Source organism: Drosophila virilis, chromosome 4 (genome assembly GCF_030788295.1).
Source record: "Drosophila virilis strain 15010-1051.87 chromosome 4, Dvir_AGI_RSII-ME, whole genome shotgun sequence".
NCBI lineage: Eukaryota > Metazoa > Arthropoda > Insecta > Diptera > Drosophilidae > Drosophila > Drosophila virilis.
Genome location: NC_091546.1, coordinates 2,970,177 through 2,995,626, shown reverse-complemented (window position 1 = coordinate 2,995,626; position 25,450 = coordinate 2,970,177). Strand labels below are relative to the sequence as shown.

The 25,450-nt window shown below is 40.3% G+C and overlaps 1 protein-coding gene across 3 annotated transcripts; it reads right to left on the bottom strand.

Annotated features, from left to right (window-relative positions):
• Window positions 1–1,470: 1,470 nt before the first annotated feature.
• nompC (no mechanoreceptor potential C) lies at window positions 1,471–25,190 on the bottom strand. 3 transcript variants are annotated; one of them, XM_032438113.2, is made up of 17 exons: window positions 24,225–25,190; window positions 22,161–22,262; window positions 17,724–17,825; window positions 15,001–15,117; window positions 13,688–13,780; window positions 12,401–12,614; window positions 12,040–12,335; window positions 11,204–11,506; window positions 9,699–11,126; window positions 9,041–9,577; window positions 8,759–8,965; window positions 7,989–8,682; window positions 7,484–7,570; window positions 5,699–5,910; window positions 3,352–3,480; window positions 2,790–2,898; window positions 1,471–2,450 (listed from the first exon to the last, which is right to left on the bottom strand). In XM_032438113.2, the coding sequence occupies exons 1-17, from the start codon at window positions 24,612–24,614 to the stop codon at window positions 2,191–2,193; spliced, it is 5,280 nt and encodes a 1,759-aa protein (XP_032294004.1). In that variant the 5' UTR covers window positions 24,615–25,190; the 3' UTR covers window positions 1,471–2,190. The 3 variants fall into 3 exon arrangements, with proteins under 3 accessions (XP_032294004.1, XP_032294003.1, XP_032294005.1); XM_032438112.2 differs by lacking the exon at window positions 5,699–5,910 and adding an exon at window positions 4,947–5,176; XM_032438114.2 differs by lacking the exons at window positions 5,699–5,910; window positions 7,484–7,570 and adding an exon at window positions 4,947–5,176 and having other exon boundaries at window positions 2,781–2,898; window positions 24,225–25,189.
• Between the last annotated feature and the right edge of the window lie 260 nt (window positions 25,191–25,450).

Genomic DNA, 25,450 nt, shown 5'->3' with positions numbered 1-25,450 from the left:
TTATTAACTGCCTAATTGTAAGCAAATTTGACAAGCTTGTGGCCATAAAGCAGGTCTGCAAGATTGTTTTACAACTTGTTTTTTGCCTATCTGGCTGAAAATATCGCAACAACAACCACAGCAACAACTACAACAACAACGGCAACAACAATGTCAACATTCAGCAATCAAGTGACAGCAGCAAAAGCCAATTATCTATAATAAAATACAACAAAAGCAACAACAACTATGCAACTTGTTTGTGACCAGTTGCCGTTTTCAACACTTTGCAACCAAAATGTGACACCTGCAATTGTTGCTGTTGCTGCTGCTGCCGTTGTTGTTGTTGTTGTTGTTGCAGTTGCAGTTAAAGCCAAATTAAAATTCACTTGCTCAGTTCAACACCTTGGTCAATTTAAGCTCTTGACACGCGTCTGTGTATGTATGTGTGTGTGTGTGTGTGTGTGTTAAATAATTGCCATAGTTGTTGATTTCTAACTATTTCAATAATTTCAAAAGGAAACGAACAGAAATTAACGCTCAAGCTAAATAAATGCTTATTAAAATTGTACTGCCAACCAGTTTGAAAATAAGCTGCGAATAAGCTTTGCTGTTTGTTAATCTATCTAGATATATACTTGGTTTTTTTTATCTATGCCAGTAGTCTCGGGTAAGCCAATTATTGGCTAGTAAGGCAGCTCGCGTGTTAGTTTCTCAAAATATTTCCTTATTTGCGACAGGTCTGATTTAATTGTTCTCAAAGCAACACACAACATATGACCAGTCCATAAATTTATAACTGAATCAACTTGAAAGTAGTAATATTTAAATGAAGGCAATAAAAAGATTTGTAATCTTTTAAAAAGTAAAAATTATGTGATATATTAAACTAAATTCGTACATAACCACGGATCAATAGATGGCGCTAGTGTGTCGCACCATCTGGGGGCTACAAACGTAACTAAGGTGCTACTGTAAATTGTATTTAGATGGTGCTAGTCTGTGCCTCCATCTGGCGGCTATAACCTTAATGAGGTGGTACTGTAACTTGTATTTAGATGGCGCTAGTATGTAGCTCTATTTGGCGGCAACTATCTTAACTAAGGTACTACTGTTAATTCTGTTTAGATGGCGCTAATATGTGGCTCTAACTGGTGGCTACAAACTAAACTAAGGTGCTACAGTAACTTGTATTTAGCAATAACAACAACCATTAAGAAGAGAACAATTAGAGACCCATTTGTACTCAACAAAGTGTGTGAAAAAGACAAAGCGAGTGCCTGCACTGTGAGAATTTTGACAATAGTCAAATTCAATAGTAATGATTTAGTCAATTAATTTTATTTAAAAAAATGGTTGTTGTTTTTTCAAATACGACTATTTATTTACACATAAGTACACATAACAAGTTTAAGGCGTAATTTTTTTGGTAAATACATATAAATTTTACATTAAGAACTAGAAAAAATTGAAAAAAATACACATATATTAAAATTAAAAAAAAAAACGCCACAAACATGAAAAGCTTAAGGATATAAATTTAGTTAGGTGAAGCTAATATTAAAAACTTACTAGCTACCAAGTACGAATATAAATAATGCTACAGACATCAGTTTTATCATCATCATACCACTACGTCATGTAGTTTAAGCTTAATTATAATTTATTAAAATGCTTGGAAGTTCATGTCAACAAGTTGGGCAAATTGGATGACTTCAATCGAATCCAAAAAGGACTTAAAAAACTTACTTAGCTCAAATTATGGAAAACTTGTTTTGTTGTTGCTTTGGTTGGAATGTTATATAAAAAATTGCTTTTCTTTGACTAAATTAAAATTAAAAGGCTTAAAAAATATCAAAAACAATTTCAATATTCTAGCTAAATTCATTTAGTTTAAGTGTAACTTAGTTTAGAGTTTTGTTTTGTTTTTTTTAGCAGTGCAGCTTAGCTTTAAAGTCACTTAGAGTTAAGACAGACAAAAAGACAGTCGAGATGGGAGAGTTGAAGAGTAAGATGATTTTTTTTGGAGGGAAGTAAAGAAGAGAAGTTTTGGAAAGAGTAGAAAGTAGTAGTAGTAGTAGTAGTAATAGTAGTAGTAGTAGAAGTAGTAGTAGGCAGAGTGGAATGATGCTTAGACCTGTAATCGAAACTCAGTTAGTAAGCCAATGTGTAAAAGCCTTAACTTGTAATCCAAGCGTTAAAAATTTGATTCTACTTTTTGGCAGCTGCCTTGCCCCTGCCCTTGCCCACCTGTGCCGGCCCTTGTGGCCCACCGCCGCCGCCCTCCTGCGAGCCGCTCTCCGCGTCCGAGTCCTTGAGAGAGCCGCCCTCCTCGTCGCCAACAAGAGCACGATATTTTTTCGCAATCGCCTCCCAATCGGCGACATTCTCGATGCGATTCTGATTGGCAGCCGAGAAGCTGGCCTGAGAGCCCAGAGGCGACAAATGCACCTGGGACAGGGCTACCGAGTCTGAGAAAATAGAATGAGTTAAAGATGATCTTGGTGAAAAGGGGGAATCAGAGTTGGAAGTTGAGAAAGTAATTTTGAGCTAGAGCGCGCCAATTTTATAAAGAGTACACGAGAGATAGAGAGAGAGCTGTTGTTGATGAAAAAGAGTAATAGTTACTTAGAGATAGAGAGACAGTCAGAGAGAGAGAGAGAGAAAGAGAGGAAGAGCGAGTGAGTTGACAGACGAACGCTCGTAGCTACAAAACTCTTGCACCAGTACCAACGTTGTGCGTAGACGAATTTTCTTGGTGGGGGCTCAGGGGAACTCACTCGTAAGGTAACGATACATACATTGCTCACCTTTCTTGATCTTCGATAGCCACTTGGCGCCAGCTTTGGTGCGTGGACTGGCCTGACGTATGCCCATCATCTGAACCAGACTTGGACGCTTCTTTTTCTTCATGCGTGCCTGTGGCGTGTGAGCGTAAGTTAGGTCAAGGACATGACACACAGTACATACAGAGACAAGAGACACAACACATTGATTAAACATCAAAAGCAGCACAGAGCAAAAAACAGAAGAATACAACATAAAAGAAAGTGTGACCAAATGTGCAAAACACTACAATTCACAGGTTGGTGCAGCACAGGGTGCAAATACAGGCAACACACTTAAAGCATTTGTAGACATTTGTTGACATTTGTTGCAAATTAAAATGGGGCTTACTCCCCGTTTTGCAGTTGTTGCCAAATTGCTTTAAATGGTTGGCAGAAAAGGTCAGCAACTACGCGAGTTCTGATCGATTAACACAGTCTGATTAAGTGTTTTGTTCAGCTTAGTAAGAGTTCTTGCAGTTATATCATTTTTTCTATTTAAATAATATTTATTTTTTTGTCTTAGCTCGAACACTTGATATTTTACCTTGACCTTCTCGACGATCCATATAAACCAGGTGGTAACTAAATTAAGCGGCGATGGCGCTGTTGTGGTGCGATGCATATTGCGTATAAGCTTGGATAGGCCAAATTTCCATTCGATGTCGGATTGTGCCTAGTGTTTCATAGGTTTTTCGCATTGAATGATCATATGATATGATGGTGGGACATGATATATAGAATAGAACAAGAACACGACGATTTACACAAATGAGTTTCATGATTTTTCAAGCGTTCACAATTTACATTTGTTGTTTCCCTTTTATTTTTGTTCATATATATTTAACTTAAGCGCTGCAACTGAGAAATTTCAATAAGAGAAATATACAAATGTAGACGTTGGTTTTGCTCAACAATTTCTAACCGTAGATACTTGTTTATACACACGTTTGTATCTTAAAGATACTCAAGAAATTGCTATACAAAACCACACGCATTTATTGGTATATTTTTTTTTGTATTTAGACTTAAACATAGACATAGACACAGAAACATGCAGCAGTTAGTTTGTAAAGCATGCATTTGCCAACACTGGGCACTCGTATTGCTTAACACTGGTCACAAAAGCTACTTTCGCTAGGCTTTGAACTAATTCTAAAGCTAATTACACAGACGAAATTTAGTTGGAGTACACACAAATCAATCTTTTTCTAATCTATAAGCGCGTGTTTTATCTGTCAGATACAAGTTACCGTTGTATATGTATCTAACAGATAGCTTTAATTTCTTGGAAAAAACCTGGAAGATGCAAGTCTGGGCAGTTGATGGAAATATGCCATACATTCTTTCAATCTAAAAATATTCGGGATAATATTTTGAAGCTATAAACATTCTTAAAATAGCCGAAAAATGTGAGGTTATGAGCTGTAAGTTTTCCTAGTTGCTTTTCAATTTCATGATGGTTCTTGTTTCTCCTTAATATGCTTCTCGCTTAGCTTCTGACTTCTCGCTTTATTTATATTTCTGCTTCTATCCTTTCTTTTGATCCTTTCATTTTGTTATTCACTCGTATTCTTTTTGCTTGTGGCTTGCCTTGCTACTCGCTTTACTTCTTGCTCTACATTTTGCTTTGCTTATCGTTTTACTTATAAACTTGCTTCTCGCTTCACTTTTTGCCGTGCATCTTGATTTGCTTCTTGCATGGGATCTTCTACTTCTTGCTATGCTTCTCCACTTATTCACCTAACCTACTTGCTTCTCGCTTCAGTTATCTCTCATGCTCCTTGTCGCCTTGGCATGCTTTTCTACTTTATTTGCTTCTCCCTGTGCCGCTCTCTTTCTTTCATTCACCTGGCTTGTTGACCCTACTCTTGCTTATCACCTTTCGTGTTGCTTCTCGCTGCTATTTTTTTTACTCCCAAAATCTATTATTTAACCTGTTGAGCTTATAAACTAAGGAATCTCGTTGTTTGCTGAAAAATACTTGAAAATAAGTCAGTTATCATTGAATACATAGCTTAGTTTTTTGATAATAATGATAATATATAATATATATAATATTTATATGGTATTTTGAGGAGCATAAAAGAGTATAAAAGAATAAACGTGGTTCATTTTATGAAGCGCCATTAGCAATACTACCTGAATTCTTTGATAGGTGTCTGACATCATAGCAATCAGCAGGTTAATGAGTACAACCACCGATACCAGCATGTATATGCCAAAGACAATTTTGAACAGATACTCAACCCAATACGGTTGAGTGGGCGTGGCTAAATTTTTGATTTTATCAACTTGCGTTTGCTCCGTCGTCGTCTGGCCAAACACGGCGAAGAAGAGTAACTCGAACGAGTTAATCGGATGCATGCGCACTGTGTCGTGTGTCGCGTTTCCGTATTCCGAGTTCCAAATTCCAATTCCGATTCCAATTTAATATTTCACAGATACCAAATATACCCCCCCATATATATATATAAATATATAGATAAATATATATACCGAAATACCGAATACCAGTTGACAGTTATCAACCCCCAATATTTAATATAGGACGGACACAGCACAGCGTTGAGATTGGATTTGAAAAATAAAAAGATAACGGACGCCCATTTGACATTGTGTGTGGTTGGTCAATAAGCCCGAATCGTGTTCGTATCCGAATTTGATTTGGCCCCATTGATCAACCCCCAACAGCAACCGGAAACGTGCGCCAATTGCGTTGAATTTTCACATATAGACGGTCAAGGGGGTTGTTATCACAGCAATAAAACAAATGTAATTCAAATCAAAATTGGTTGATTAAGTTTAAGGTTAAGTTAAGTTTAAGGGAAGAGAGAGAGAAAAAAAGGGGGGAGAGAGAGTGTTTGCGATTAGTGGAGATTGTCAATACAAACCTGTATGCGCTGATAAGTATCCGACATCATGGCAATTAGCAGGTTAATGAGTACAACCACAGACACTAACAAATAGATGCCAAAGACAAATTTGAACAGCACCTCGGTCCACTCGGGACGCAAATGTCGCATGGGATTGATGTCCACGGTGGTCGTTTGTCCGAAAACGGCGAAGAATAGACGCTCGAAAGCCAGAAATGGTGTCATGGGTCCTAACAACGTCCAAAGAATTTTGGGTGTTTTTTTGTTTTCTTTTGTTCTCTATAGGTTTTCTTTTAAATAACACACATACAACACGAGCTAACGGTGTGAGGCGGAACTTGTGGGCTTGCTTATGCTGCATATTGTTAGATTGATTGATTGATATTGATATTGATATTGGCACAGGCGTGTGTGCAAGAATTCGTACGAATATTGGTGGCTTAAAGCAGCAACAACAGCAATAACAACAACACGTCAGGCATTCGATATTTTGTTCAATTATATTTTTTGGTTATCGGCCAACACACATACGACAGCATCGATAATTATCGATATTTCGTGTGGGTTTTCTTCATATGATTCGTTTCGCCGTTTTGTGCAGAATTTTTAATTGTTTTTGGTTTTTTTTATATATAATTTATTTTTGTGTTTGCCAAGCAGCGGCAGAAGCTTTAAGCCCAGAAAATATCTTGTATGAAGTTCAATATTTATATAAATATATATATTTTGTGTTTCTTTTTTTTTTTTTTTTTGCTGGCGACTTTGCAAAACATCAACATGCAATATTGAATTATTATTATTTATTTGAATTTGATTTATTTTTGTACACGTTGCGCAAATGTGTGAAATGCATTTAAAAGTAAAATAAAATAAAAAATATATAATAACGGAGGGTTAAGCTTTAAATCAAGTTTAAAAAAAAATAAACTCAAATTTGTATTTAAAATATGAAATCAGTTTTCTCTTTTGAATAAAAGAAGTTAAGAAAATACTCAACTTAACTGTTCGATCGATTTTGGCTACAATTTTAACTGCTGTAAAAAGTTAGTTGGATTCTTCAATTTCTGTCGATAATCTTAAAACAAATTTAACCTTTGTCTGATCAAATAATATATCCACTTCAGTGTGCTGTATTTGTAAGACTAACAATTTCAAAATCTTTCAAAAGTAATGTGTACATAAATCAAAAGTTCGCAAAAGTTTCTAGTACCAAAGTGTTCTACATATATACTTTAAACCGAAAAATGCATGCTCTTTAAAATATAAAACATAAAAAAAAAACAGCAAAAACAAAACATTTACAATTCAAAAATATACAATAATATATATTAATAATGTAGCAGATGATACCTATAAACATTGATTGATCCACAACATCGAGAATGCACAAAGTATTATATAGTATTTATTTAGAACGGAATCCGTTGACCGTGACCAACAAAACATGCCTCAACGAAACGAAAGGAACTTAAAGAACAAGAACAAGAACAAGGCTAACATTGGATAGCTGAACGAGTAGGAGAGTATATTATTTGTGTGGGATTTGTAGCATTTGCTTTTTCCATTACAACTGGAAAATAAGATATGACAATAAAAACTTTTACACACAACATTGAAGGCAAGAGGAACAGCGGCCGGCCGGCCCAAAAATATGCTAGGACCGCCGACCTGCAGATAATTTATGAACGAGTATATATATATATATATATATAGTTAAGAATTATATGAGACAGAGAGAGCCCATATATAAATATGAGAGGCCCATGCAATTAAGTCTGAACGAAAGCAGTTAACAGAACTTACGATCATCTTTGTGTTTGCGTCGGAATTCGCTAAAGCGACTATCGACATAACTCTCCACGGGCGGAGGTCGTGGGGTGGGCATATCATCTGAAGCATGGGATAATACGGCGTGGTATACAGATAGAGATAGAGAGAGGGAGAGAGAGCGTAATTAGTAGGCGGAGTTAGGCAGGGGTTTCAATATAGCAAGGGGCGGTGGGTGTTTAACACATGACGACATCAAAGAGGATTGGTTCAGTTTGGGTTTGTTGTACAGCATGCAATTGTTGTTGTATTTTGTGGTTGTAGTTGTATTTCATAGGTGAACATTGAGCACACAGTTTCATTCAAGGCAGATACAGATACTTATCAAGACACATTGAACTTTAATAATCAAATTAAGAGAATAAACCAAAAATCAAAGGATGTTGCGAAAACATTCCATGAAACACAAACGAAATATTCCAACCAAAGAAGTTTCAAAAATAATTAGAGAGTAAAGCAAAAAGCAAACGTCTGGACTTACCGTCACTGAAGTAGCCACGATTGCGATTCTTCTTCTCGAAACTGCGCAGATCCTCGGGCGTAAAGTTGGCAAACGATTGATTCAACGCCACAATATGCATGGAGAAGCCAAACACAAAGATGGCGAGCACGGCAAGAAATCTCGCCAGATCCTTAAGCAGATCGCCAATGATGATGGCCCAGGGTCCGAACAGATGATGGAACGACAGAAAGTCGAGGATCTGTACACAGGCCAGCAGAAAGGCCAGAGCGAAGCACTGATTACGGCAATAAACCAATGTGGGCCAATACTCCTTGGAGACGAAGAGAAAGGCGACCACATGGACGCCCACGCCGGCCATGCCCAGCAGCAGGACGAGCACCTTTATGGATCCCAATCCCGATTTGTCCGAGGGATTCGTCAACTCGAACAAAAGTAAACCGCTCAACCAAATGAGCAGGCCTATTTCGTACCAGTAGGGGACCAGACTCAGACGCAGTACCGGATAGATGGGCGTTATGCCCACAATGCTCAGGTGTGTCATGAGGTATATGTGCGAGGTGAGGTAGGACATAAACTTGATGATAGGCACCTTGTTGAACTTGTGCCCCATCGGAAATGTGAAGCCAATCCATACAGGCGGGCAAACGATAAATGCAACCAGCAGCAACATTATCTTCCACGATGCCCAGGTCAATGAGCCGTGCCACAGTTCCTAAAGCAGATGTGTCGAAAGATGTTAATTCTACGATTAATCTGGCTATAAGATTCCGATTGGATCATAAACATACTTGCAAATATCGCTGGACCACCGTATGAGCAATGACTTCCTTCTGCTCGTTCTCGATTAGCACATCGAGAAATTCCATGTTCCGCTTGTCTGTGGCCTGCAGTATCTTGCCAGCGGAATCGGAGCCGGCGGCCAGAGCCAGGAGTTCCGTGGCCATAGCCTCACATTGCTTGCCAGCGGCCACCAGGTCCTTGGCGCGCTCCTTCTCCTGCAATAAGCGAGAGAGAAATAAAGGGAGAGATTAGGTTGCTCTCTAGCTGAGGAACCATGTCTCCTTGCGCACCTTGGTCGAGAGTGTTATGTAGATGTTGGATAATTTGGCTGCTGTATCCACGGGTGCTGGGGAGACCAGCACAAACTCTTGTATTGGCTTGTTATTGTGATTCTTAGACACGACCATCAGGTTGTAGACAAAACGTTTGTCCTCCATCAGTCCGTACGTGTCGTGTTCCTTGTTCATCAGATAGCGCAACACCTCGTTATGACCCTCAGATGCGGCAAACCAAATAGCCGCACAACCATAGTTAGTCTCCGACTTGGGGGAGGCGCCCGCCTCGCACAGCAGCTTCACCACATCCAAGTGACCGGCTTTGGCAGCACAATGCAGTGGCGTCCAACCATTTCGATCGGTTGCATTTATCTCAGCGCCCTGGCCGAGCAGGATCTCCACCATCTGGAAATGGCCATGCATGGCAGCGATATGCAGACCAGTGCGACCATTACGATCCGTGGATTGCAGGAGTTCCGCCGACCGACTCAGAAGTAAACCAACCACTGACATGTGTCCACCGAAGCAAGCCAAATGGAGCGGATTGTAACCCTACAAAATATAGTTTGATTAGCAACCGGATTGAGCACTAAGTGATTGATGGCGACACAGCTAATCCTTGCCTTTCTAAAAATGGAATTAATATTAGCAAGGAATAAAGATCATGGCTTACGTTCTCCACGGTAGCTGCATCCACTTGCACACCTGCCGAGTTCAGCAGCAATCGCACCACATTCTCGTTGCCCGAAAATGAGGCCAGATGCAGTGGTGTCATGCCCGACTCGGTGCCCAGCTCTCCAAACAGACTCTGACCCGTGGGGGTCTCCGACTTGACCGTGGCCGGCACGCTGGTTAGGAGTTCGCGTACAGTATCCGCCTGGCCGTAATAGGCGGCGACGTGCAGAGGCGTTAGGCCAAGCTTTTTGCTATTAATGCGCAGCGAATTGGTGCTCTTGAGCACATCCAGCACCTGGCCATGCCCATTCTGGGCGGCCAAATGCACAGCCGTGAAGCCGGCTTTGTTCTCCTCGGTGCAGGAGGCGCCGGCACGCACCAGAGCTTTAACCACATCCGCATGTCCGCCCTCGGCGGCTAGCTGTAGGGGGGTGGCATCGGTCAACTTATTTCTAGCTGATATCACGCCGGATCGATCGAACTTCATGAGCTCCTCGATCACCTTGACGGAGCCCTGCATGGCAGCAATATGGGCACAAGTGTTGCCATCCTTACTGGTGGCATTCACCAGCGATGGATGCTGCTGCAAGAACAATTTGGCCACTTCAGAGTAGTTATTCTGTGCGGCGACATGGATGGGCTTCTGGCCCAGATCGTCTGTCGCATCAATGTTGGCGCCCAGCTCCAGCAGCAGCTGGCACACCTCCATTTGCCCACTGGCCGCCGCCAGATGCAGCGGCGTCTGTTTGCGCAGCGTCAATATATCAATCACCGCATTGTGATCCTTGATGAGGAACTTCACCAGATGCGTAAATCCGTTCATCGCCGCCAAATGCAGTGCAGTGCGTCCCACCCGGGACTTGGAATTGATGAAGGCCTTGTTCGTTAGCAGCGCATCGCACACGTGCAGAAAGCCTCGTTCCGCGGCCAGATGCAGCGCCGAGCGCCCCTCCGTATCGAAGACATCGACCCTTGCATGATTCGCTAAAAGATTGTTGACCAGCTCCATGTGCCCCCGATGGCAGGCGATCAGCAGCGGTGTCCAGCCCACCGACGACTGTCGATTCATAGCCTTCTGTATGTCCGTGGGATTCATGTGCGAGATCATTTCCATCAGCACATCATTGTTGCCCGCAACGGCGCAATAGTGGAAGGCCGTCTCCAGTGCGTTCTTCGTCTGGAGCGTCACATCGGCTCCATTCTCGAGTAGCATGCGCACGATTTGCTTATCGGACTCGGGTATTTTCACCTCCTCCTTGGTAATTTGGCAAGTATAATGCAGCGCCGTGGCGCCATCATCGTTCACAGAATTGATGTACGTGGTGGCTTTTTCCGGACCATGTTTCTCCTTCACCGTCTCAATCAGATGGCGCACAATCTCTGGATGACACGACCTACAAGCCATATGTAAAGGTGTTTCCCCGGTCTACAGAAGAGGAGAGAGAGAGAGAGGATGGTTGATCATGTTAACAAGTCCTCTTCGATTCTCGTGCTCGTACTCACATTGGACTTGTACAACGGATCGCCGCCATCCTCCAGCAGTTGCATCAGCGTCGCCAGATTTCCGTGGCTCGCGGCCACATGCACCGGCGTTAGGCAGTCATCGGTCGTCAGATTCGGACTCGCTCCCGACTTCAACAGCATCAGGGCACAGCGATCTCCATCCTTGACCCGTGCCGCAATGTGCAGCGGCGTCTCCCGCAGCTTACCCCCTCTCACATGCACATCGGCGCCGAAGCCGAGCAGTGTTTCCACAACAGCGGGCTTCGCTGACTCCACAGCTATATGCAGTGCAGTATAGTTATCCTGGGAGAGAGATTAACAATATTGGGGAATATATAATATAATCATTGTAATACTTCATATTTATAGGTCTCTTAATGGCTGAGTTTGGTACTAATCAGTTTTATACTTTCTTTATTTTTTAGAAATTCGTATATAAATATAATGAGAGAACTAATACTAAATTGTGAAAAAATTGATAAATGAGTAAGGAAGACTTTTCGATGAAAATGAAAAAAATACTAGGAATTGGATTAACATCAGGTAAGTCATTGGTTAAGAGAATTAATGTAAAACAAAACAAATTTAATTCTTAAAAGCACTTTTAGTAAAAGGGCATAATTTCTATTCCAATAATTGAAAATTGATAGATAAGTTAACTTCCAGAAATTATAAAGTAACATTCAAGAATACAATATCTATACTCTACAAGGCCAAAGATATCTCCCTTAGAAATTCTTTCACACAATGATAGTCTCTTATATGGTGTTGATGAGGGGTTCGTCCCCTCCAAAAGCATATTGCCCATTTATAGGATCATAGTCATGTCTACTCACATTGGTGGTCACGTCCACTTTTTCGCCCTTCTGCAGCAGGGTATTGATGATGCCAGTGTGACCGTAGGCGGCGGCTGTGTGTATGCTGCGGGCGCCATCCTTGTTGGGCATGTGAAGATAGACACCCTTCTTGAAGAGCATCGTGGCGCACTCAGCATGGCCATTAAGTGATGCAATGTGCATCAGTGTGCTGCCATCCTTGGTGCGCTCGAAGATGCTCGCCTTGAATTTGTCCGCCAGGATCTCAATGACATGCGCGTGTCCATTCTCGGCGGCCAAGTGCATGGGTGTGCGATCTGTAAGAGGCAGAAGAGAGAAAAGAAAGTACCATCATGGGTTTTTTCTGCTGCTGTTGACTCACCTTGGTTGTCCGCTATGGAGGCGGATGCACGCACCCCGTAGAAGTACTTGAGTAGCGCCTCGTCACCCTCGGCGGCGGCGATGTGCAGCGGCGTCTGGCCCTCGCCGTTTTGTGTGTCCACATTGGTGCCGTAATCAACCAGAATGCGGACCATATCGACGTCCCGCCGTCTGGCGGCCAAATGCAAGGCCGTGTCTCCATTGGCCGTCGTTGCCTTATCACGAATAACGAATCACGAATGCACGAATCAAATTTCAAGCTTAAGAAATTGCAGCGCCCAAATCGGAGGCAAACGGCGATTGCCATCGCTTCTCGGTTTATTTTTGAATATGCAAATCGAGTTAGCCCCGTAACAAGGCTAACTTAGCTAACTCCTTAACCTAAACGCCTGCTCCTGCTTCCGCTCCTGCTCAACTCTATCCTCCTATTAATATTTTAGCTGCGTTTTCGCAACACTTTTGACCCACTTTGCTAGCCGGCTGATTGCGTGCCAGGCTTGCCCCAAAGTCAACTAACTCGAACTTTAACTTTAACCCCTTTTCGGTTAATTTCATCAACACGCACTGCTCTTGACTCAACAGCTGTGTGTATGTGTGTGTGTGTCTGCTGTGCAAATTGAAAACAACACTAAAAACTTCGCCCCAATGTCACATCACATTTTGCACTGTTGCACTTTTTATGCTCCCTTGCGCATTTTCTCTCGCTCTTCCTCTCTAGATTGCGTGCACTGTTGCCAATTTTCACAGGCACATATGTGCGTAGCGTTGCCACCTAGTTATAGCATTTGCATTTTTGTGATTTATTTGTCAAGTTTTGACAGTTAAATGCAATTTGCATTTTGATAATAATTTTGATTTGTGACCCTGGGGAACGAGAACGATAACATCTGGTCAGGTAACTTTATTAGCTGAAAACTGAAATCTTTAGACGCATCTAAAGACGTAAATGTTAACTTTTAATTCATGCCAGATTCATGCCTTTTAGCTTAAGGGGGAGATTAGCTAGTGGCTAGCGTGAGCAAATAGTTTACTAAAATATGTAGTGATGGGCCTGTAACATATTCCATTCAAACTATATAAACCATCTAATTGTTCCTTCTTAAGAAGAGTACAATCCCATGTTAAATTAGGTTAAGCAGGCGGCTCGAATCAAAGTTTCCCCCTAGATCTATTGACCACTTCCGATGCCTATTCCTGTTGTAACCCATATTTATATTTTATTCTACAAATTTATCTAACTATTGTATCTCCTATGGTATCGTATTTTCGCAGAATATTTTTTGCTTACCTTCAGTTGTTCCGCCGTTTGTGCAGCCAAAAGCTCTCTGCACATGGACTGGTTGCCCGACTCCACGGCCAGCAGCAATGGGATTTTGCCACGCTAAAAATATATATAGATACATAGTTTTAGTAAGTTGCTAACATAATTAGGGCTGCAATACACACACCCTCACACACACACGCCCGTAAATTACCAATTAGCCAATTCAGCCTCAAGTGTTAATGGCTGCATGTTTTTGCCTATTTTTAGCCAAGTTCGCAACTTTTCGCGCGAACTTTGAACTGGTAAAGGCGCATGAGAGAGTCGCCTCTCAACCCGCTTAATCCCCGCCTATGCGCGCTCAGCTGAGAAAGTAAATCAAGTTGTAGAGCAACTTGTGACCCCCTTTTTTGTGCACGGGCTGTCCCCACACCCAACTCTTGCATTATGTGTTTGTTGTTGGCAACGGGTTGAGCGCCCTCATGGAAGAAGAGTACAGAGTCTCTTCCATATAGGAAGCAGAGCCCTGTAGACTAGCTGCCAATGTGCGTGCCGATGTCATTGTTAGTCGAGCTATTTGTGGAGGCACAAATCGAAATCAAAATGGGTAATGGGAAATGTACATGGAAGTGGAAGCGGGAGCGGAAGAAGAAGATAGCACCCAAATACTTTATCCAGCTAATTTCGTCTGACAGCGCCATTAACTGGTGCGGGTGTAGATAGGTTTTGGGTCTGGCTCTAATTGATTTAAATCAAGTTGCCGACTCGCACAAGTCTTTTGTCTAGACTATCAATCGACCAGACTCGAGCAAACAATGGGAGGCCCCCGTAAATTTATGCACTAGTCGTCGCGTGCGTTCTCCAAATATCGGAGTAAATTTGCACTTCTGCACGTTATGCGACAAATAGTTCCGCATTTAAGCCGATTCTCTACAGAGTTTCGGGCACTTAAGTCTTTTCAATGCAAGTTAATCGGCAAACATGTAAGATCTAGTCCTGAATGCCGAGGTCGAGATACCCTATGTAAAAGCGCTGACAATTCTTTTGCGGTTTTTTTTTCTGGAGTTTTCCTTGTTTATATTTTTTATTGTTCCGGAAATGCATTTGCTTTGTGCTTTTTACATATTGATTTTTCACAAATCGTTTGCTTTGTTGTTTTATTTTATTTATTTTTGTTTTGTGTTTAACTTTTGTTTACGTTGGCACCGACTGGCACCTAGCTCTGAGTGTGCTTCACATAATGTTGACTGCCAGCAGCTCATAACTTGGCTATTTACTAGCACTTGTGGCTCTTGCACACACACACACACACACACACACACAGTCACACACATACTTACGCCGTCTGCCTTCACGCGTATATCCTTGCCAGCGGCTGCAAGTAGAGCTCTGAGGATATTTGTGGCGGTGCCCGTTTGACGACTGGACACCAAATGCACCGCAGTTTGTGAGCGCGACTGTAAAGAGAAATTAATAAAAATGGATTATATATAAATATTATTATGGGCATAATAAACATAAACATAAACAATACTTAAGTGTGCACACACTGGCTGTGGCTGGCACGCACTTAGATAATACTTTTTATGTGATTTTTTATTTGCCGCCGAAAAAGTAGGCAACAATTTTTTATGTTAACACTTCAGGAAAAAAATATAAAAAAAACTATTCACTTCAAAATCCCAAATGCAACTGAACGAAGCAGCGCTCAGTATTTTGGCTTATAAGCACATTTCGTGTCACTTGGCTTTTTTTTTTTTTGGTTGTTGTTGTTTTTTTTTTTTGCCGTCTCATATCACAGATTGACAGCAACAGCGCTTTATAAACTTCCTGCTCTCTTCTGGCACTGACAGCTCCCACCATACAATACAGAGAGGGGCTGCGAGGTGTTGGTGTTAGTGTTTGCCACGCACACCCACTTCAAACTGTTGGCTGTTGCTAAAACAAAAGTTAACATCTGCTTTGCATGTGTGTGTGAGAGTGTGTGTGTGTGTTTAATGTGCCTAAACTATAGCTGTCTGCCTTACCTCGCCGATTGCCTTCTCTTTCTAAGTGCTCTCCCCTGATAAACATCAGTAATTTGGGCTATGAGGCGCTTGACACGCCCCAACATTCACTCATTGCGGCAAAAAACGAAATTAAAATGTTGAAAAAGTCAATTTTAAACTGATCGACTGGCAAATATCCTGCATAAACATAAACTGACTGTCAAAAGCAAAATATATGAGAAAACTCTCAAATCTCACCCAAAACTTGTGTGAAGTATCTGCTTTTAGGTTTATCTAAAATAAGGGGTTACAGCTAAATAAGACATATTTTTATTGTCAGTAATAGATTATATATGACTGTTCAATATTATACTTAAACGCTGGAAGTGCTTAATTGCTAAATTCATACATAATCTAGGAATAATACTAGTCTCAAATGATAATATTGTTCCCCTAAACTATTTATTGGAAAATTTTAGATATTTACCATATACCACATATACCATATTGTAGCTTACCAATTTGTTTTCTCTTTCTCATGTTTCACATACTCCTAGACTATGTAACATACTCCCCACAATCTTTGCTCAACTTGGCATAGAAATTAAATGCTGCTTGGTAACCGCAGTTTGTTTACCTTAGCCCTGGCTTTTGGCTGGCGGACTGGTTTTTAAATTAGGGCCCCTGTAGCCCGGCATTAGCCCAAGTCTTAACCTTGTCGCCACTAATTGGCCCCTTAGCCTCTAACGTGCCAAAGTCACATGCAACATGCGGCAACATCTTTTTGGCTGACCTTTGCACACTGAAAATGCGTTTAATGGACTCAAAAGTGCTTGAACAACGATTCGTCATTAAATAAAGGTGACTGCAGCCAAAAAGTATGCATCGATTTTTGAAGCACTCGAATGGAACTTTAAGTATAAAGCCGAGAGATTTAAGTTGGGAACTAATTTCAAACACGTTTAGAAGTTACATATGCTAAGATATATAACTAAGCTATAGATATAGATATAGATATAGATATAGATATAGATATAGATATAGATATAGATATAGATATAGATATAGATATAGATATAGATATAAATAGATATAGATATAGATATAGATATAGATATAGATATAGATATAGATATAGATATAGATATAGATATAGATATAGATATAGATATAGATATAGATATAGATATAGATATAGATATAGATATAGATATAGATAGATATAGATATAGATATAGATCTAGATATAGATATAGATATAGATATAGATATAGATATAGATATAGATATAGATATAGATATAGATATAGATATAGATATAGATATAGATATAGATATAGATATAGATATAGATATAGATATAGATATAGATATAGATATAGATATAGATATAGATATAGATATAGATATAGATATAGATTAGATATAGATATAGATATAGATATAGATATAGATATAGATATAGATTATAGATATAGATATAGATATAATATAGATATAGATACTAGATATAGATATAGATATAGATTATAGATATAGATATAGATATAGATATAGATTATAGATATAGATATAGATATAGATATAGATATAGATATAGATATAGATATAGACTATAGATATAGATATAGATATAGATATAGATTAGATATACTATAGATATAGATATAGATATAGATATAGATATAGATATAGATATAGATATAGATATAGATATAGATATAGATATAGATATAGATATAGATATAGATATAGATATAGATATAGATATAGATATAGATATAGATATAGATATAGATATAGATATAGATATAGATATAGATATAGATTATAAGATATAGATATCGATATAGATATAGATATAGATATAGATATAGATATAGATATAGATATAGATATAGATATAGATATAGATATAGTTATAGATATAAGATATAGTATATAGATATAGATATAGATATAGATATAGATATAGATATAGATATAGATATAGATATAGATATAGATATAGATATAGATATAGATATAGATATAGATATAGATATAGATATAGATATAGATAGATATATACTTACACCTCCGGTGGAGAAGGGATCAACGCCGCGTTTCGTCAGCAACAATTTGACGACATCCTCACGCGAATACATTGCCGCAATATGCAGCACGTTGTAATTATCCTGCAAGACAAATTGAAAAGCGGAGAGAGTGAGAATGTGAAAGAGAATTTGATGGTGGGTGAGACTTAAATCAATTGCTGAAATCATTCGACGAGGCTAAACTGGCGCAGGTCAGCACCTGTTCAATGGGTCAAAGTCACCTCTTCGCGCCGCGCTCCCATCTCAATATCCTATTTCTGCCCCTGAGCCCACCCCCTGCCCATCCACCTGCCCATACCCCTGCGCATACCCATACCCATGTTCTGCCAGCACTTTGCATGGCCAGGCCAAGAGGTGCGGCTGATTACTTAGCTTTCACGTCTTTTGTTGTTGTTGGCTGGCAATATTTGCATGTGGACTTTCGCTTTCGGTCATTTCTTAATGGTCGTTGGGTTTGTGGCACACATGCAACAACTGCATCAAAACCCAAATTCTCGCTTAGCTCACGACCCAGCAATGCAAATTATTTAAAGATAACGGCGTAGTCCAAAGTGTGATTACCTTAGCACTTGGCGACACGTTTCCCGTGACTCACATGTGCCTAACGAGAGGCGGGGGAAAAAGGGAGGCAGTTGGCATATTTCCATTTATCGCCTTATATAATAAGCCATAACCCAATATGTTACACATACGCCGCATGGGCCAACCGTGAATTTACTTAATTTATAACTTGACCTGTGGACATTTCTTCTACTTATTCTTTTCATTTATATTTTTTGGCTTTTTTTTTGCTGCGCCCGCTAAGCGGAAGTGAGTCGAGCTTTTTATAGGCGCCTTGTTACATGCATTAGCCACTTAATGCTCTGTCATGGGGCTGCTAGCATTCATAGGGAGCCAACATTTATAGCGAATATGAGGCACATTATTTTTCCCTTTAGAAATATTGTTTAAATATAAAAAAGTATATTCAAATTTCTTGGTGCGCATGGAAAGTAAACTGAATCAAGCAGAACTTCGTTTTTTAATTATAAAGCTTTTATACAAATTATACAAAAAATAAGATAAGATAAGATAAACGAGACAAGAAATAATATAAGCATGTATTACATATTCCGCCCAACTTTCTAGTTTTATATTTATCTCAAAGAGTATACATAATTCATGTCATGTGGCTTTACCTTCTACTTAGCTTTGGCGTTTATTTCTGGCTACAGCTTTTGCTCATTTGCATAGAACGCAGGTTGCCGATGGGCGAAAAAACACATGAAAAATAAGAAACAGAAGTCTTTGACACATGTCCCGATGAAAGACATTGGTTCTGCCCAGTTTTACCCAGTTTTGCAGTTCGTAACGTAAAGTCAGGCAAATTTACACTGGCCTGCAAAAGTACACGTAAACTAAACGCCAGACAGATAATATTTCACGCGCCTGTTTTGCATAGTTTTTACCTCCAAATAAGTCTAGAGTGTGTGTGTGTGTGTGAGTGTGTGTGCGTTTGTGTATTGTTGCTGGGCTGTTGCGGAACGAAAGCAAAAACCGGAAACACAACAAAAACGGAAGCGCAAATTTTCCAGCACATTTTTGCGGCCCTCTTTGGCGCAGTCTTAGGTTGAGTGCGGGCGGTTGACTGTAAGACGACCCAGTTTTTGTTGTTTGTTGTGTGTAAACCTTGCGGAGCGCAACAAAGTATGCTACAGTTTCTTAAGCTCAACATGAAGTCATTTGCACACACACACACACGCACACACTCTCTATTTAAAAGACACTTAGAAAAATGAAATTATAAAATGTATTTCTAAATTATTTGCCAAGCTGATGTCAGCGCGTTTAGCATAACGCACACCCACTTTAAAGCAAGCATAGCATCAAATTAAATTAATTAATTTAGACTTAATTTGAGTGCCACACACACGCACACGCACACCTGTGCACTGTGCGTGCGCTCACGCACAACGTTTGACAAATTAAGTCTAAGCCCAGTTAATAGCTTAATGTAAAAATTGCACGCTGTCATCGCGCATGTGGCTCAAATATACGAAGCTTACTCCAAATGCTAAAGACCAGGCGTCCGAATTCTGTTTTAATTAAAATTGCATAATACACACATTAATGACGCCATGTGAGCCATAAGGAAGGCCTCTGGCTGGGCAGAGTTCGCACTTTTCGTTTTGGCCATTTGTCTTGAAAAAGGTCAGCGCCAAAAAGCTGCCTGCTACGAACGAGGCTTACGGACAGGTGCTAACTGGGCGTATTTCAAAAGTCAGCCGCTTGATTAATTGGCTTTTAAGTTGCAACAAATGAAGTCGGTTGACGCCTCCTTCTTTTTAGCCTCGGCTCGATTTGGCTGCAACCTCAATGACATGTGCCGCTAGCCTGCTACCCCACCCTAACACAGCTCCCTTTTAGCTGGTAAGCCCCCTCATTTGACAGCCTCAAAATGTAAATTACCTGTACTCATTACATCATTCCATTCCATTTCATTTGCCGTGCCCTACACGTGTTGCAAGTGTCGTGCCAGATGCGAATTATTTAAAAGATGTCCAACATTTAGATAAGCCATAAAATTATATAATGCAAAACACTCCTCGTCATACGTGATATGTAACTGCTTTTTTTCCTATTCTGCTTCTGCTACTTTTTTAATGCGTTAAGAAAAATACAGCTCTAATTAAAAGTGCCACTCTTCACTCGTTATACTTAGTACGTTTATTTCTGTTATAAAACATTCTGACGGGCTGTCAAGTTTTATATACATCATTAAGATTTCTTTTAAATAAACATGACGCATCTTTTATTACGTAACACTTCAGCTCAAATTTACCTGGTCATAAGCTCTAGAGATTTGACTGGGGTATACCAGATACGATCTTTACTACTTTGACTACAAACCGAAGTCACACTTTTCTATTATAGCTCTGGACAGGATTTTCTTTTACAGATTTCGCTACGTTTTCTAATACTCTAAATGTGCGCGAAAAAATAGGCTATTCGCAATTTAATGGTATTCTAAACACTAAAAGAAAAAAATCCGGAATATATTCCCGAATTGAATTAGGATAGATCGAATATATATATGTTATCATAAGATAAAAAGTCAATGGCCCTTCAGGCTCTCAGCAATACTGGGTGCAGCATAAGAATCCACTTCTAGGTTTTTTTTTTCTTTTACAGAAAAACTAATTTGCATAAATTATAAATATTCATTTTTATACTCGCCGTCAAGGCTTATAATTCATAAATAGCTATTAACCTTTAACATTTCACACGCTAAACAAGCTGGGAAAATTTCTTCTATCGGGTTTTTTATGTGAGTCTGCGTTGGGGCAAAAAAACGTATCACAATTTTCTATGTTTGTTTTGGTAATTTAATTCGCTGACTTTGCTCGCTTTTGGTTTGGCAACAATTATTTTGTAATTAGGTCAAGGATTTTTATCGCCTCAAGCTCAAGTCGAGAGCAGTGGGCCAAATGAAATGTGGCCAAATGTGTTGTAAGTAATTGTGGCATGCAAACATAATGCCAAGTGCCCAATGTCCAATTGGACGGTGAATAGGCCCAAATTGCTCACTTTATATTTGACGCGGAGCTCAATTTGTGCTTCCTCTTCTTTTTGCTTACCATAATTGAGAAAAAAGGTCAACTAAACCCTTTCAACGTAACGCCTAGACACCGTTCTAAATATTTAATTGTTTAAATAAGAGTATTTCACAACGCTACTAAAAGGTTGATTGGTTTATTTATTGTAATCTACTTATATTTGGCTTGACTACAACTGAAGAAAATAATGCAGGCAAGATAAGGAAGTATTATGTAACAAAGTTTTTTTCCAATTTAAGAGTGCTTTACAACACTGCTTAAAAAACGATTGATTCCAATCCGAACTGCATTGCTTGCATTAACGAAAAATAACCTTGCAATTATTCGTGGTACCTCAAGGTATGCAGCATAAAATCGGGGAAAAATAAATCACAGAATATGATACCCCAAAGACCCTGCAGCCCCCTTAAACCAAAATCCGGTGCGCCTTTGCGTGTCGCCTGAGCTGTTAACAATTGTTAGAGCCCGGCCAAAAGGTTGGCCAAGCTCTCTTCGGTTGACCCACAGCGGCTGTTAAGTGGCAGTTGAGCAGCAAGCGTCGAGTCCCGCCGGCAAGTGCGTGGACCGCACCCCCCCCCTTCCCCCCTCCCTCGCAACACCAACTTACAATTGCTGCCCGCTTGGTATGACGCCCACGCGTGAGATTTAATTATGCGGTTTTTATCGATTTGACACAATTCCAGCAGCGGCTTCTATTGTTTTTTTTCTCTTTGTTGTCGACTTTCTCAGCTGGCTGCCTTTGGCTTAAGCCAAATACTCATATCTTGGTAATTTAAGACGACTTTTCTAACTTAAACTCAAGTCGACACCCGATACTCACGTTATTCCGTGCTCCGACATCGGCGCCCAGCTCAATCATGCGATCCATTATCGCCGTCCTATTGTCCTTTGTGGCGTACATCAGGGGAGTCATGCCCGTGTTCTAAAAAAAAAACCGCAATGGATATTCATCAGAGATTTTATCGTGCACAAATGCATATTGGGAATGAATTTAAATATTAGCTAAATGTGGAATTAAAAGGGGGAGCAGATTCAAAAAGACATACAAGTATTCATTCAACTTTTATGTCGATCGGGCAGAACTTTCTACTTCGCCCTTATAACCTTTCGCCCGCATTTGTCATCCAAGGAGGCGGATTTTGTGAAAAGCGTGAAACACGTCTCAAAATAATTTTGTATGTGTGTTGATCTCCAATCGGTCAGTCAAACATTCAGTACACACAGTTTTATATGAAGACACTCGTAAACTACTTCATTTTAAACTCTTTTCTAACTTTTATGGCTTTATCATAATAATACGATTTCCATTTTGATTTTTCCTTCAAATTGACGCGTTGGCTCGTACAGAAATATATAAATATATAAAAACGGTTTCGGATGTGACCTTAATTATCAGAAAATGGGTTTCAAATCCATTTAAGGGCAATTTTCTATCTAGACTTCTGACATCTAATTAACTTTACCTGAAATCTCCTGAGATCTGTTCAGGCATTCGCTATTTCCCCACAATTTTTGTCTTGTTTGCTAACCAATTTAGAATTTAGCCTAATTTATAATGCTCATAAAATTGTTTACGGTTTTTTTTTGGCAGTCATCATCATTATTATTATATTTTTATTATTATGTAGTTATGGTTTATATTGCAGTTCTTTTCTTGTTGCTCTCATACATTCGTTGATAAGCCTTCATTTTCACCTCATTTGCTTGGCGCCATTTTCATAATTAAAACCAAATCAAGTCCAAAACATTAAGAACTTCCTAACCTTGTCTGGCAGCAAAAATATACCAAAAATAGTCGCAAAATAAGCTAAATTGGAACAGTATAGAAAAAAGGCAGTGTAACTGAAATGTACCCTGTAACTAAATGTATGGCTCACAAAAAAAACTATATTACTTGTTATCAAAATTAATTGTTCATGTTAAAGAATTAAAAAGGAACAAAGATTTCGACAAATAAGATGTGTAGACTTTATTGCGAAATTGCTGAATTCCTTTTTTTGATCCCTGCTTGAATACAATTTCTTTTTTTAAGCCCTGAAACGACATTGAGCACGAAATTTAAGGCCTAAACCCCTGAGAAGATGGCAAATCGGATTAGTTTAAGGTAAAACTAAACATGTTCCACATAAAAAAGTAACACAATATGTTAATAATATATTCTAGCTTAAAGTTAGTGTGCTGCACATACAATCCCTTGCTTATTTGCATATCTACAGGGTATCATTAGCTGTAATCAAAGTTGTATGTTAATGATGCCTTTCGCACAGCGAAATAATTTGCATGAGGCAACCCTTGCCCTGGTTGCCGCCCGGATCCCTTAACTCTTGTCTACATTCCAATTGGGTATTTACATTTTTGGCTTCTAAATATATTTTTTTTACCCTGCCTGCATTTTATTGTCAGTTGCCGCGGGAGCTGTCGTCTGTGGGGGGCCTGTGCTTAAGACTTGCAACGATAATTTTATGTCAACGACTTTTGTGTTTGATATTTTTATGGTAAATTGAAATCGAAGCGCTTCAATTTCGATGCTTTATGAGTTTATTCCGCGGGGGTAGTCGGCGCAACTTGTGGCAGGACGTCGCCTTCCATTGCCTTGGCAGCCAAACATTTGGGCCGCGCTATCAAATAACACACAACACACACACAGCTATACTCAGCTACTGTGTCGTTATTTTGGCTGGTAAACAACCAACAACCAACAACAACAACTAAAATGCCGCCTCCGTTGGAGACGTTGATAAGGGCGACGTCGACTTACATTTTGCGCCGCTTTCGATGGGCTCCAAAATTGATTTTACAAAGTCGTCTACTAATACTCTCTCTCTCTCTCTCTCTCTCTCTCTCTCACTTACTCTCTCTCACTTGCTCTGTAGTTCTCTCTTACCAAATCGAGCACTCCGGCGAGCGGTATGTGATTGCCATCTTCACCCGCATTGGCCACATATTTCTCCAGTTTCTTCAGCTCCGCTTCCATGGGCGTCCATTCGCTTTTCATCGCCAAGGCGAGTACCTTGTTCGCGGCATCCCGAATGGAGGCGCCCGCGCTGGGCGGCTTGGGCGCCGGGAATAGATCTGAATCCTTTTTATCGCCATTGCTGGAGCTATCATCCTTGGGATCCGAATCGGCTTTGCTGGCAGGCGTCGCACGTTCGCTGGTATTCGCCGAATCGTCCGGTGGACCAGTCAGCGAGGATGGGGTCTTGCGTCCAACACCAGCACCGCCAGCCCCGCCGCCGGCACGCCCACCGCGTCCGCCACGCAGCGGCTGCGACATGCTCTGGGTTCAGGGCCTAACAAAACGCTCGACCACTGGCCATTACACAACCACAAGAGTAGGGCTAGCTGCCACTTGATGTTGCAACTTGCGGTTGCAACTTGGTGTAGCTTCTGGTTGTAGCTCGAATTGTTTAGGTTTTCTTTTGAATTTGATATTTTAAGCTCTATTTAAACATTGTTTGTGACTTGCATTTGCATTGCACAATTTATTTTGCTGGCCCGCCGCATTCTACCAATATTTTGTTGTTGCCAACAATTGGCATTTTCATTGGCAACACACGGAAACAACAAACGTTTGTTTGGGCCCACTTTTCGTATGTTTCCTGTGGAACAACAACAACAACAACAACATCCACACACATCCGCTTGCTATTATTATTGCTTGGGTTTCCTTTGCTTTCTTCGCTTTCTTCACTTTTACTACACAATTTTATATGTTTAGCCTTATTTTTATGGCTCCCCTTTTGGGTTGCGTGTGCGTCTCACTTTAGCGGAACCGCCGCCGCCGCCGCCACTTTTGGCTGCTTTCTGGCCAAATGGGAAAATGTTTAAGTGAGTTTTGAGCGAGTGCAAAGCGAACCAACAACCGTTTGCCGCGAGCTTCTGCAAGTTTCTGATTTGCCAGTCGAAATTATTTTTGCCACTTTGCCTGGCAAGCCCCATCGACGAGCACCTTGGCAACATGACGAAAGCACGTGCCAAAGGGGGGTGGAGGGCACCATCAAGTGGCGTCCTCTGAGGCGCACGCGTTTGTTTACAATTGTTGATTCCACACCTTCGAATGCCTGACACGCTTTTTGGCGCGAAAACTACAACGCGAAGAGCTCTCATCAC

Excerpts from the sequence above, each read along its gene's own strand:
- nompC (XM_032438112.2), bottom strand. The coding sequence starts at position 24,614 with ATGTCGCAGCCGCTGCGTGGCGGACGCGGTGGGCGTGCCGGCGGCGGG. Across the intron at positions 8,683-8,758 it reads TGGTCCAGCGATATTTGCAA|GAACTGTGGCACGGCTCATT; the intron begins GTATGTTTATGA and ends CATCTGCTTTAG. Across the intron at positions 2,899-3,351 it reads GGATCGTCGAGAAGGTCAAG|GCACGCATGAAGAAAAAGAA; the intron begins GTAAAATATCAA and ends CACACGCCACAG.